Here is a 13902-nt window from a genome sequence, read left to right as displayed (position 1 = left end):
TTTCAGTGTTTCTCGAAGATCTGAAGATAGTCGAAAGAGGAGAGAGAGAGAGAGAGAGAGAGAGAGATCTATAACTAAGTCATTGAGAATTCTTCATTTTCCTTCCTAATGAACTCAGCCCCCTATACTTCCATTTCCTCAGAGGTACTGTAATTTCCTTATCCTGATCTCCAACACCACCTTTGAAACTTGAAACCTTATTTTTTCTTTCTCTTCTTGCCTCTCTACATCCAATATGGCTTCTAGTTCTTTTGAATTTACATCCAAAAGCCTCCAAGAGTCATGCTGCCTTTCTGCATTCACTACATTAACTGAATAGGCCCAATTTGGGTTCTCCCTATGTTTTCTAATGCTACACACAGCTTCTCAAACAGTCATCAAGCCACTGTCCTCCAAATGCCTATGGCAGGTGTCCATCACCTATTGGGTTAAACCTCAATGTCCCATTGGGTCAAGCTCAAGGCTTGACATCAAGTACTCCCAACCTTCTCCAGCTTCAAATCCCACAGATCCACACCTGGTTTCCTGCCTCGGATAGTGCACTGGGTAATGTCCAGCAGACCTGAACGTGAAGTTTAATTCTGCCTCTGACTATCAATCTGAATGTTCAGAGACTTGGATTCCTCATCTGATAAATGGATAATAATATCCAACACAGGTTTATTGAGAAGATAAGTTGAGATGAAAACATGAGAAACATGTAGCCAATACCTGTCACCAAAGATGTGTTCAGTAAACAATGCTTATGGATGAAGCTGGTGCCATTAGCTTTCAGAGCCCTCGCTCTCTATCAGTTTATATCCCTTAACCTCCATGGAAACCTGGCTCTTTTCTTTCTTCTTCTCAAGAAGCTTTTTTTAATTCTTCTACTTTTTTTTTTTCCTATGCATATACCCAACTTGTCCTCTACACATGCAAGTGCACACACACATACACACAATATACACATAATGCATATTATGTATACACACATATATCCAAGTATGTTTCAGTAACCATTATGCTTCTTAATATTTTCAAATTTGTTCGTATATGCATACTTTATTTCCCAACCAGATTGGTACCACCTGAAAAATGCAAAGAAAACATCTTTCCCCCCCCTCACTGCATATACTGTAGTCCTTACAGGTGTTTCATAGAAAGTCATTAACGAATACATTTATGCATACATATACAGGTTCATGGATATTATTTTCCTCAAAAGCCATTTAATGATATTATAGAATCCATGAATCTCCTTTTTTTATTTTTGAAAACATACCACTTCTTCCAGAGTGCAGCAATTTCAAGTTTCCTCAAAACACATAAATTATACTAATTATAGTTGGCCCAATAAATGAGTCTTTCACCTGTTGGCCTTGAGGTTTTCTGGAACTAGATTACAGTTCTAAGGAAATTTTAGGCCATTTCTGCATCCCTAAGGCTGCATTTCTCAAAGGCCACCTTTGCAAAGGTCAGTCAGCAAAGCCAGTCCCCACCTCTTCCCATGCTTCCTGGAGCCACCCTGGACACCCTAACTTTCTACCCAGGTCCCTCACTTTCCCCTTCTATGTGTCTTTTCCTAGATGGTGAAAGATTGGGCCATCAACCTGAAAATTATTCCTACTCACCTAAAACAATTTCTCCAGGAAACCCAAGCATCACTACCTATCACTCCTGCCCGTCCTTCCCTTGGTCTGGGTTATCCAGGCTCAACTGCTGGAAGAAGCTGTAGACATTTTCTTTGCGTGTCCATGTGGGGAAGACATGGCATTTATTGAGAGCAAGACTGATCCCTTCACATGTTATTTGGTTATGAGTCTGGATTTTAATAATAATTCCAAGGAGACTATCTTAGCTGTTATTGTGTACCCTTATTGTCATTAACAATGAAGCGTGGCATTCTTACAGCCACACAAGGTCCTCCAAGTCTTACAAATAAATCAAGAGCACAGTGTTCACTGGCGGCCAATGCCATGTGTCACCTCTCACAGCAGCAGCTCACTCATGCCTAGACACGCAGGGCTGCTCTCCCTCTCTCCTGTTTAGTGCTTCTGTACTCTCTACAGAGTTCCTTCACCCACTCCTGCCTTGCTTGTTTTTGGGAAGTGCTTGCTCATCTGTGGCAAACCTATGCAACAGTGAACATATTAAAACAAATGTTGGTGTTTACTGGAGGAAGTAGGAAAATACAGAATCTTGAAGTTTAAAGGGATTTTTTTCCCAAATCCTAAAGCCCACCTCCCATTTGTTATATACAGAATCTGAAGACTGGGAAGGTTAGGAGGCCATTCAAGTTTACACAGCAGGTTAGCAGTAGAAGTAGGACTGGATCACAGATCTGGTGCTCAATCCAGTTCTCTTGTACTAGTCCATGGGATTTCTCCAGTTTTTGTCACACTCCTTAGCAAACCTGGGCCAGCCTTAGTGAAAGCATTGAAATTATTTGATTTTGAAAGTATGCCTTTAATCCCTGTCATTTTTTCCTCTTATTAAATCTTGATCTCACCTGGATAATTTTACCTTTTTAAGAAGGAGAAAATATTAGTACCTGAATTGAACCCCACTGTCAGCTTTTCCTCATAAGGATCTTAAAAAAGCATCCCCCCCCCACCCCCGCACTGCACTTCCCCAGGGAGGAAGCTGGAGGTCTCCAGGGTCACTGTTCCTACATCTTAAAAATAAAATGAAAGGGATTCCAATATGTTAGTAACTTTAACCAGAATCAAATAAGTAAGTATCTGAAGCCACCATGGTGAAGGATGAGCCACATCTGTGAAGGCTTTGGAAGACATTTTAAACAAGTCAGACCTCTAAAGGCCAGGTTTATTGTGTACATCTAGTAATTTTTATTCTTCTGTGTCTCCGGTGCCATGAACATCTAGTATGTACATGGAGAGCAAACAATTGATTTGTTTTCTCAAAACCCTGCCAGACGCACTGAGGTGGAGATTCAGCATAGCAATTCTAAACACTAAAAATAGAGATCTGTTGGTTTAATTTAATCTGTATTGATGCCTACAGTGTTGCCTCTAGTACTTGGCTCTGTGGGAGAATATTTAGTTAAGAACACTCTCAACCAACCTCCTTATTAGAGCTGAATCCATGCATGCCATCACAGGGTGCCCATCAGTGAGACAATGGCCCAGGGAAAGAATTGTTGAATTGAATATTCCCAGGTTGGATCTTGAGTTTCAAGAGGATCAAGTCGTTGCTGATTCCCAGAGATCCTTAGGATCCCTTTGAAAATCATAGCAGTGGTGGTGGTGATAAGGGGTCAAGTTGATGTGCTCATATTCTTGTAGATGGGCCATTTTCAATGGTGTGGTGGATACCACCCCATTTGCCGCTGGACGCCATGAATCAAAATTGTGGTCATTCATACGGTCGTAAGGTCAACTTGCACTATAGGTGTGTATGAGCTTGACCAATTTAAATTACAAATTACCATAATTTGTAAAGTGTTGAAAACCCTGAATAGTCACTAAAATTATACACTATAAATAGACACATTACCCACCCACACATGTATGTTAAAAATAATTTTAGAATGGCACTATATCTGATACATTGGGGAAGGCAACAATGTCAACATTGATATCAAGTGACTTCTAGCAACACGGCCTGTAATCACAGTTTATCGTGCCCTCACTAACAGCCACACTTTACCGGCACACCTGTGTCAACACCACTCAAAATGAGTCACTCACCCTGGATACATGTACGAATTACCTTTCACATTTAGTTTGTCAAAGAGGCATAGGTCACATCTGGCAGAGTTACTGAGTCACTGGTGTAGGAATCTGAAACCCAAACTCCCTCCACTGAATTCTCTCCCTCGCCTTTGTAAATGTTCTATTTCACCAATAAAGGGCTGTCAGCCTCAAGATTTAAAGATTTAAGCTTGAAGGGGCTATAATTATTTCTCTAGGGCTCTGTCGAGATTTCTGTAGCTTACTCATTCATTGTTCCCACATGATTTGATATTTGTCATTTTTTTTCTCTGCAACAGCAGAAGTTTTTAAATTGCTTCACACAAATGGAAAACTAAGGTGAACACAATAAATCTGAACTTGACTTTCCATACCTATCACTCCTATAGTAAGGCTGAGTAATGAGTGATTTGGAAAGTGACTATAATCGTGAGCTTTTATTAGAAAGATATGCTGCCTTTACCCAGGTTATTTGTTGGTGAAGTTGTGTGAGTGGGATTTTCACTTTGCTCTTTCTTTTCTTTTGCTTCTAGGTCCTGAATGTTCTCAGAATTACACAGCACCTAGTGGAGTGATAAAGTCCCCAGGATTCCCTGAAAAATATCCCAACAGCCTTGAATGCACTTATATTATCTTTGCACCAAAGATGTCAGAGATTATCCTGGAATTTGAAAGCTTTGACCTGGAGCTTGACTCAAACCCTCCAGGGGGGATGTTCTGTCGCTATGACCGGCTAGAAATCTGGGATGGATTCCCTGATGGTAAGAAGGGCAGGAAGCATCCCCAAAAGGGGAGAATCTGGGGGAAGGGTGCTGAGATCCTTTTACAAGTGTCATGATACATGCATCATTTTTTAAAAAAATAGTTCAGAAGGAGGAGATAAAGCAAAATGGTAACTCTCTTTATGAAGAGTAGCGATGAAATATTTGAGCTCAAAAGACAGTAATTATTCTAGTCTAATTTCTTCAATTTATAGGTAAGGAAACTGGGGCCATGAACGATTATACATGGTCTCATACCTATTTTTGTGATAGAATTAGGACCAACATATGGTTTTCCTGACTAAAGTATTTGCCTCATTTCATTGACCTGCCTACTGGTCATTAATTCACAGACCTGAAGAGATCAGTTAAGTCAAACAATTCACTTGACAAATGCAGAGACTAAAGACCAGAGAGGTTAAGTACTTGATACAATTTTAAGGGTGAAATGGCATCCATTATGCGGTTACCAAAAATTTAGAAATTTAGAAAAAGAAAGAGGATGTTTGCACATTCCTAATTTAGACAGATTCCTTATCTGCTCCCTAGGGAATTTTTATCTTTGACAATTTGAATCATCTCAACACATCATCTGTATACATTGTTTTTATCATCTAAATTTATCCTACATTTTAAAATATATTTACTGAATACCTGCCATGTACCAGGCACTGGTCTAGCTACTTAGTAACAGAACAATCAAAGATGGCTGCCCTGCCCCCCTCCCCCCCCCCCACCCGGAGTTTCAATTCTGCCAGGGGCCATTGGACAATAAACAATACACTTACAGATGAAAGAGTTCTGTCCTTGGAATGCAAAAAGTGAGAACTTCTGTAAACAACAACAACAACAAAAATGAAAGAAAGGAGAGTAGAGCAAAGGCATGAAAAGTACTAGGGTTAAGAGACAGGGATATTTAGGTTGAAACTTTAAATAAGGTGGTCAGGTTCGGCCTTATTACAAAAATGTCATTTTAGCAAAGATTTGAAGGAGGTAGGGGGCAGGGGGGTGGCCATGTGGACAGCTAGATGAAAGTTTTCCATTTCTATCCTTGTGAATTAGAAGGTGAATGGCAAAAATACACACCCAAATCCTGAAAAGAGGGAGATAATATCAAATAATTTGTTGCAGCTGCATTGCTTGTCTTGTGTTTAGTCTGGTTTAATATTAAGATTTCTCTAGAGAACACACTCTACACAGATCAGAAAGGGCAGCTTGGAAGTTCTTACGAATCATGCAGTTAGAAATATGTAACCACCAATAAAATAGAGTCAGATATTATGATCAGGCTGGAGGAAAGAATATTTAAATAAATATTAAATTGTAAATGAAGGGCAAGTATCATGTGAAAGAGATTGCCTTTGCCTTTGAAATGACATTAAAATTCTCAGCGTAATTCAATTTAGCTATGTTCCTCAACAGTAACAGCAATGGAGATAAACTGGGTTTAGAGAAAGCTTATATTGTCATTGCAGTAAGTGGGTGAGTTATCATTGGTGTAGTTTCTTCTTTGCTCTTTTACTATATAAATAGGGTTATGATGATCTTATCGAAACTCCTTCATTAAGTAATGAGATTTGCCCAAACAGAGTGCTGATTGATTTCTAAGTATTCAATCTGATAATTAGGAAAACAATATTATAACAGTATTGTAATAATAGTTGGAACATTTAATAATGGGTTTATTTGTTCACAACCCAAATTTGCAGCCTTCCTTTCTAGAACTTACATTTAAATTGACATTTGAAAAGGAGGTCCAATCAACCAACTTATTTAGAATACTTTCAGAAAGAAGCACATTGTTATTAGTGTCAAGGGTTTTTCAAAGTAGTAATTTTCTGGCTCTAGAAAATCACTGAGTTGAAGCGAGGAACAATTAACAATAAGAGTTATCAGCCTTGCAATTCACTCATGTTTTAAACTACAGTGCACTTGACTTATTCCCAGAGAAAACTGGCCTTGGAATATGGAAACTGTGTTTGTATATTTGTTAAAATTTACCTAGCCTTGTCCAGCCTACACCAGCATAACAGCTCTCTCCTTTTTAGGCAAAAATGACAGACTTCCCCTCCTGGGTTTGTCAGTGGCACTAGAAACATTTTTGTTATAGTAGTTCAACACATACAGTCCCTTGCCAGCAAAATTGCTTTTACTCTTTGATATCCCTTCCAAAAACAACAACCAGAAGGCGCTTAAGGCTTTTAACCATCAAGTGATTTTATGTTGCCTTTTATCATACACATTGAATTAGGTGACGAAGTAATTGAAAGCTACCCATTGAATAGGATTGACTTTGAAGAAAAGCAGTTTACTCCCAAACTCAAGTCGAGGTATGCATTGTTGTGAATCACACATCTTTGTCTATCACTCCTTAAGCTCCATGGATTCACAAGTAGCGACTCTGTAGTAATTGGTGGAAGTTTACATATGGTTTGTGAGCCATGAGCTGAGCACACTGCCCGGCCCTGGTGGATATTGCAAATGTTTGTGCTGAATTCTGGAGCCAAACACGAATGCTTAGCTCATACCACATGGGCACACATGAAGTCAGCTCTCCCCCCAGGCTTTAGCTGTTGTCGTTACCTACATTCCAAAATCTATCAACTATTTGAGGAGTAAGTTTCATGAACGCTAGATTGAGCTCTGTTTGGATTTTATTGACTTAATGTTTATATTAAAATTAACTTCTGGGGCACCTGGGTGGCTCAGTGGGTTAAACGTCCAACTTCAGCTCAGGTCATGGTCTCACAGTCCGTGGGTTCGAGCCCTGCACTGGGCTCTGTGCTGACAGCTCAGAGCCTGGAGCCTGCTTTGGATTCTGTGTTTCCCTCTCTCTCTCTGCCCCTCCCCTGCTCATATGCTGTCTGTCTCTCTTAAAAATAAATAAAAACATTTAAAAATAAAAAATAAAAAAATTAAATTAAACTTCTAAAATAGAAATGATATAAACATAAAATTATTAACATTCCAAAATGTAAATGACATAAATGTGCAATTTTTTTTTTTCTGGGGAAAAGTTGCCAAGTCCAGATATTCTCCAACAAAAAGTTTATTATTGTAGGAAAACAATACCTGGTCTATTTTGTACTTTTTTGAAGTGATTACCTTTTTTGTTTAGTTATTCAGAATGCCTCCTCTTGAAAGTCTGTCTTTATAGCAGATTGCTGCCTTTTTTTTTTTGCCCCCCACCATAGAAAGGGAACAGGAGACCAAACTGTCTCATTCTGAGGTGAGAGATTGGAGAGATTAATTATTGGAGAAATTAATGGAAAAATACAAATAACAGGGTAATGCCATTCCCAGTTGCAGGTATATCTTTTGAATAGCATAAATACTTTATTGCCTTCACACCTGGAAAGATATGGTCACTATGCACCTACTGTCCCCCCAAGAGATTGTTTAGCACATATTGCTTGCTTAAATTCTTCAGTAATGCAATTGCTCAGTTCCACTTCTGTTTTTGTGAGTTTCCATTCATCTCCTTGGCCTAACGGAAAGAGGAAATCCAATAGCTGTGTTCATGTAAATACACAAATGAGCACATGCATGAGATAGATAAGTACTGTGCCCACTCTTGCTCAGATCAATATTGCATTAGCTTGCTAGGCTAAGGTCTCGCTGTTGTTCAGGAAAATTCAATACTTCTTTGTCTTATAGTCGAAAAAGCCTTTTCACTCTCATATCTTGAGGGCTCCTAAAGAGAGTTGCACACTGCTATCCGGGGGCAAGGTTCTAAAAAGGACAGAAGGCAGATTTACCCGGCATGTCTTAAACATTATAAACCAGTGAGTCATGGAGACTCTCTAAATTATGAGTCTGCATTAGACAAGTTCTCTTCTGTTTGCTCTTTCAAAGAGACTCCCCCTCCCCGCTCCCCAGAGGAATGGGGTGGTGGGGGGAGGGTGGAGAATCTGCAGCCAGAGCTTAAGGGGTTGAGTGTGGCTTCCCTTGTGCACTTGTATTCTTGGCGGGTCAATGGCTGTGGTGATCAGAGACCGGCTCCAAGGACTAAGGCTGTAAATGTTTGCCCACAAGCTAAAGAAAAAGAAAGTTATGAAACCACAATAATGGAATTTAAATGAGGGGGAAAAGTGAGAACCTACGAATGGACTCTAGGCCTCTCATTAAGATTGTAAATCAGAAATGGGATTCTTTTCAAGGAAAGGAAAGACTGGTGTTTATGGCTCTAGCTCGGTGTTTTCATGCATATGTCATGGGCAACTTTGTGCTCCATAGGGAAGAAAAAAGTGTTGAATTCATTCAGAATGATGAAAATATGCCAAAGGACTAGCACTTGTAGAAGAACCTGAGGCTCAGATTAAAGCTCAAGAGAAACAAAACTACGAGTTTCATCTCCTGAGATGCTCTCTTCTGCCAACTGGGAAACCTGATAGAACAACATTTTCTTCCCATAACACAGTCCCTGTTCATGACCATGTCATGCCCTGTAGATAATCTGTATCAATTCCCCTAATGGGCCAGGGTCCTTGTTTTCTTCATAATAAAGCAGGCTACACACACACACACACACACACACACACACACACACACACGTTTGGTTGCTGGAGAATGAGGAGTTACAGTAGAGAAAACTCTTTAAATTCAATCACATCAATTACTATGAATGCATGGAGAAGTTATCAGATATTCGAAGTAACCATTTTTCACTAACTCGAATGTGGAAACACTTTGGTTTAGTTGTAGTTTTAGGTTTGCTTTGTTTTAAGAGGGCCAGCCAAGAGCTGAAAACCTGTCAGCCAAGGATCTGAGCACTCTGAAAAGCAGGGTGCTTGGACTAGCCAGCTGCCTACTAGGAACTCAGTGGGTAGGGGAGGCTCCAGGGAGATCAGTTCTTATGAGACTCACTTTTCCAATCACATTGGAAGCTGCTTCTAGTCTTCATCAGCTGCTTTCTGCATCCAAGCTCCACACACGGGCCTTGGCGCACCAAGTCCCTTCTGTAGGCCCATCCTTCCAGAGAGGGGTCCACCCACTGTGCTTCCTTGAACAAAGCAATAACTCTTAGTTGAAATGCAGAGAACCATGGATTTCTTGGAGGGGAAAATGGTCCACACCAGATTGTCCTTCTAAGCCCAAACCATCTGCTATGTTTTTACCATATGTGCAATGGAAAAAAAAAAAAAAAAAAAAAACTAGAGAAAAGGGGATTTTTTTTTTCCTTGCTGATGATCTGGACAGGGAATTGGAGAGATTCTCCAAGCCCAGAGGGCTTGTGCACTGTCTATGTGGCAAGTTGCAATTACTAACTGCCAAGGTTTATCTAAAAGCACTTCAACAAAGGGGTGGCCAGTTTAAGCCCAGTTGCAGTTTGACATATCACAAATTAATCAGTGTTCCCAATTTTTCACTGCCCCAGGTACTACTTTTTTTCCTGATGTGCACAGTCAAATGGCTCCTTTGGGCCATCTTTTAGCCACAGGACCTAAGTGCAACGTGGTCACGTCTCTTAAGTTTGGGAGAGAAAAAAAAACAGAGAAAAGTCAGATGCATTTTCTTTTCATTTTGTTTACAACTTATTATTACGTATAAATTATTGGTGTCTGTAGCTTCTAATTTTTTTAAATTGTTACAATTATAAATTATCCATTAGATAGAGCCCTGTCTGTGATGTTCATCATAATAAGGCTCCAGAACTAAAAGATGGAATGAGGAAGGAAATTGGGGTTACTCAATGTTGGATCAGATTCCTGGCACTGGTCTGGTTGCATCTGGGACCAGTTCCCTGGATCTCCTCATAGGGGGGGAAAGTGAGTAAGGCAGCTTCCAGAACCCTTGGTGATCACAGCCTAGCTGGAATCTTTCAGCACTGGGCAGTGTGTGCAGTTTGGTCCTGGAGATGAATGTCAAGGTGACACTTGACAGCCCAAATCTCATTCACTGCAGATGAAGCAAGCATTTTGATTCTGTTCCTGAAAACAATCCTGCTCAGTGGGGAATGAGGTTATATGCCTGTTATTGCCCTTCTAAGCACACTTTAAATCCCTCTCCACAAACCTGATCCAATATGTTCACAGTGAACCAATTAACCAGGGAAGACTTGCTTTGGGTAAGAAAACACTTCTGGGTTCTGCCGGGACCCATGTTTGCAAACGGTTATTCTTGCATCTGCGGTGGAACAAAAGATACTTTAATGTTCTCTGCATTTCTCCCTTTCTAGTTGGTCCTCACATCGGGCGTTACTGTGGACAGAAGACACCAGGTCGAATCCGTTCCTCCTCGGGCATTCTCTCCATGGTTTTTTATACTGACAGTGCAATCGCAAAAGAAGGCTTCTCAGCAAACTACAGTGTTTTGCAGAGTAGTGTCTCAGAAGGTCAGTATTTATTCACCCTGCAAAGCCCTGTGGTAAACACTCCATGTTATTCCTCCTCACACATCTGTGGCCACATGAAACACTAAAGAAATGGTTTGTGAATTGGAATGTCAAATATTTATTTTTCTCTTTTAAATGGTTTTTATGGATATCAATAGGAAGAACTGTTTGGTGTGCTTTCTTAAGGAAATTGTGGATGAGAAGACTGCTTGTGAGCCTCTGAAATGATGGGAGAAAGTGGGAAATGGCAAAACAGTGTCCTGAAACAACGAACTAGAGCCAGACCCTATCTGGCACCCTTGAATGTGTACTGGGCTGAGAATCATAAAAGGACAGGCATTGATCACAAGGGATAGGAACAAATCTGCCATAGTTTATTGACAAGGCAGTCTTACAGAATAGATGACACCTGGTGGATTGGTTTGTGAAGACACCAATGGAAGCCATTTGTTTTTTGTTTTTAGGGGAATAAAAGTGGATATTTGTGTGAAAGAAGCATGTTTTAATTTTGGTTATAGCTTTCCACAAAAGAAAGAGGAAGTACTATGTTTCACATCTTATTAAAATGATCAACTAACTCAACGCTTCTTCAAAGTTTATGTGGTGTCCAGCTCTTTTAAGGGCCCAAGGGAAACACCAGAGAGAACAATGAATAAATTGTGTATTTCATCAGGTCTAGCTGCCAGGTTGTAAAGTAACATAGGGAAGAGGACAGGGGCTGTTTGGAGACCTTTCCTGCAGATATACTAGTATCTTTTTTTTTTTTTTTTTAATATTTGTCAGATGGGTGCCCTGGGTGGCTCAGCTGTTTGGGCATCCCACTCTTTTTTTTTTTTAAGCTTTATTTATCTTTGAGAGAGACAGACCAACAGAGCGTGAGCAGGAGAAAGGCAGAGGGAGGGAGACAGAATCTGAGGCAGGCTCGAGGCTCTGAGCTGTCAGCACAGAGCCTGATGCGGGGCTCAAACTCATGAACGTTGAGATCATGGCCTAAGCCAAAGTCAGACACTTAACCAACTAAGCCACCCAGGTGCCCCATAGATATGCTAATATCTTTTCTACCAGATCTTACTGGAAAATGAAAAGGCCAATTAAATTTCAAGATCTTATTTGTGCTTAATTTGATTAATTAATTTATATATGTTTGTGTCTATAAATATTTTTAAATGTTTATTGAGAGAGATAGAGAGAAAGAGAGAGAGAGAGAACATGGGGGAGAGGCAGACAGAAGTAGAAAGAGAGAGAAGCCCAAGCAGATTCCACGCTGTCAGCACAGAGCGCGACACAGGGCTGGATCCCATGAACCACGAGATCATGACCTGAGCTGAAATCTAGAGGTGGATGTTCAACCAGCTGAGCCACCCAGGCACCCCTATAAATATTTCTATATTACAAATAACAAATCTAAGCTTAAAAGTATGAAACCAGTGAATGAAAACCTTCTATGCCATAAAACTTTATCTATTATGATAAAAAATTCAGAAAATGTGCAAGTTTGGTTAGTTGGCATTTTTCTTGATGATTGAGAATCCTTAATCTCTAAAGCTTTTTTTTCCCCATGTTAGTACTTTTATATTCACATTTCTTAAAGTTGATTATTTATTTCCCTATGTCATATTTCATATCAATGTCATATTTCATTGTTTCACTGAGTATATGAGGCCTAATGGAATACATGCTTTCATGATTCATAGTCATCGTTGTGAGCATTATTATTTTATGTTGTAAAACTGTGGTCCTCCTTGGGACCATATGATACTGTGGTTTACTTCTGATGGATACTCTCGTGTTTTAATAATATAAACTAATGATGTTAATAATCATGACAAGGCCAGGGCAGGAGGCATGAGAACAAAGGGAATCAGGGAGAAGTGGCCCAGGTGCCAACTACAAGGAAATCTGAAAGACAGAGAATTAAGGTCTACTGTTCACCAAATATGGATTATAAACAGACATAGAATCTTTTTCACTTTTACTGGATCTTAGAGAAAATACTAAAACTTTTGGTGTGTACTCGTATGAACTTTGAAAATAAATCAAAAGCGCCATCATTTCCTAGTAATTTTTTTAAAGTATATTTATTTATTTTGAGAACAACAGAGTCAGAGCAAGTGGGGGGAGGGGGCAGAGACAGAACTGCAAGCAAGGTCTGTGCTGCCAGCACAGTCTGATGTGGGGCTTAAACTCATGAACCATGAGATCATGAGCTGAGCCAAAACCAAGAGTCACCTCACCTGACTGAGCTACCCAAGCACCCCCTAATAGATTTCTAATAGTATTTCTGTCAACCTAGGTCCAGTTAGGAAAATAATTAATCCACTACAAGATCTTCAGAACCCTGTTTTTAAAAATTACTGCCATGAATTTATTCCCACGTATCAGTACCACGTCTCAATAAGTCCCCCACTGTCATCTTCTGTAAGATTTTGTGTGAATGTCAACACGAATGTTTTAGTTTGCCAGATTATAAAAGGAAATCTGCATTTCAGGTCCCCTATGTTTTCATGACTTTGGGCCATTTTTTCCCCTCTAGATTTCAAATGTATGGAAGCTCTGGGCATGGAATCAGGGGAGATTCATTCTGACCAAATCACAGCTTCTTCCCAGTATAGCACTAACTGGTCTGCAGAACGCTCTCGCCTCAACTACCCTGAGAATGGGTGGACTCCCGGAGAAGATTCCTACAGAGAGTGGATACAGGTATGTAGCAGGAGACGTGGCATCTTTAGGGTGGAAGATTTTGGTCATCTAGAAAGGGTGTTGAAAAAAAGCAGTGCAATGCCTGATGCCTGCAGGTGAGAAGACAATAGGAATGGGCACTAAGTGTCATCACCCTGCAGAACCATCATGTCACTGCAGTCTAAGAAAAGCAGGCCTGGCTGATGTCCTTGAAAATTCTTTTTTTTTTTTTTTTTTTTTTTTTTTTTTAACTCTTCAGAGAATGCCCAGTTGTCTCACTTTGGTAACAACTAAAAGATCTGATTTTTCCCAACAACTACACATTTTCTATTCATATACTTCCTCCTTCAACAGATTTTTATTTCCTTGATGCAATATATTGGCTCAACCAGTAGACTTGCATGAAATAGTTATATCAAAGTATAAGGCTTCTTAT

The 13902-nt window shown here is 39.9% G+C and overlaps 1 protein-coding gene across 6 annotated transcripts in view; it reads left to right on the top strand.

Moving 5' to 3' along the window:
* NRP1 (neuropilin 1) overlaps window positions 1-13902 on the top strand; it is a 139391-nt gene that overhangs the window by 58870 nt on the left and 66619 nt on the right. For all 6 annotated transcript variants that reach the window (XM_045465306.1, XM_045465305.1, XM_045465304.1 and 3 more), the window contains 3 exons: window positions 4226-4453; window positions 10632-10787; window positions 13321-13487. In XM_045465306.1, the coding sequence (XP_045321262.1) occupies window positions 4226-4453; window positions 10632-10787; window positions 13321-13487 (551 nt within the window). The remainder of the gene's footprint in view (window positions 1-4225; window positions 4454-10631; window positions 10788-13320; window positions 13488-13902) is intronic.

This window comes from Leopardus geoffroyi, chromosome B4 (genome assembly GCF_018350155.1).
Source record: "Leopardus geoffroyi isolate Oge1 chromosome B4, O.geoffroyi_Oge1_pat1.0, whole genome shotgun sequence".
Lineage (NCBI taxonomy): Eukaryota > Metazoa > Chordata > Mammalia > Carnivora > Felidae > Leopardus > Leopardus geoffroyi.
The sequence above is the reverse complement of the archived record's forward strand: the minus strand, read 5'-3'. Positions and strand labels throughout refer to the sequence as shown.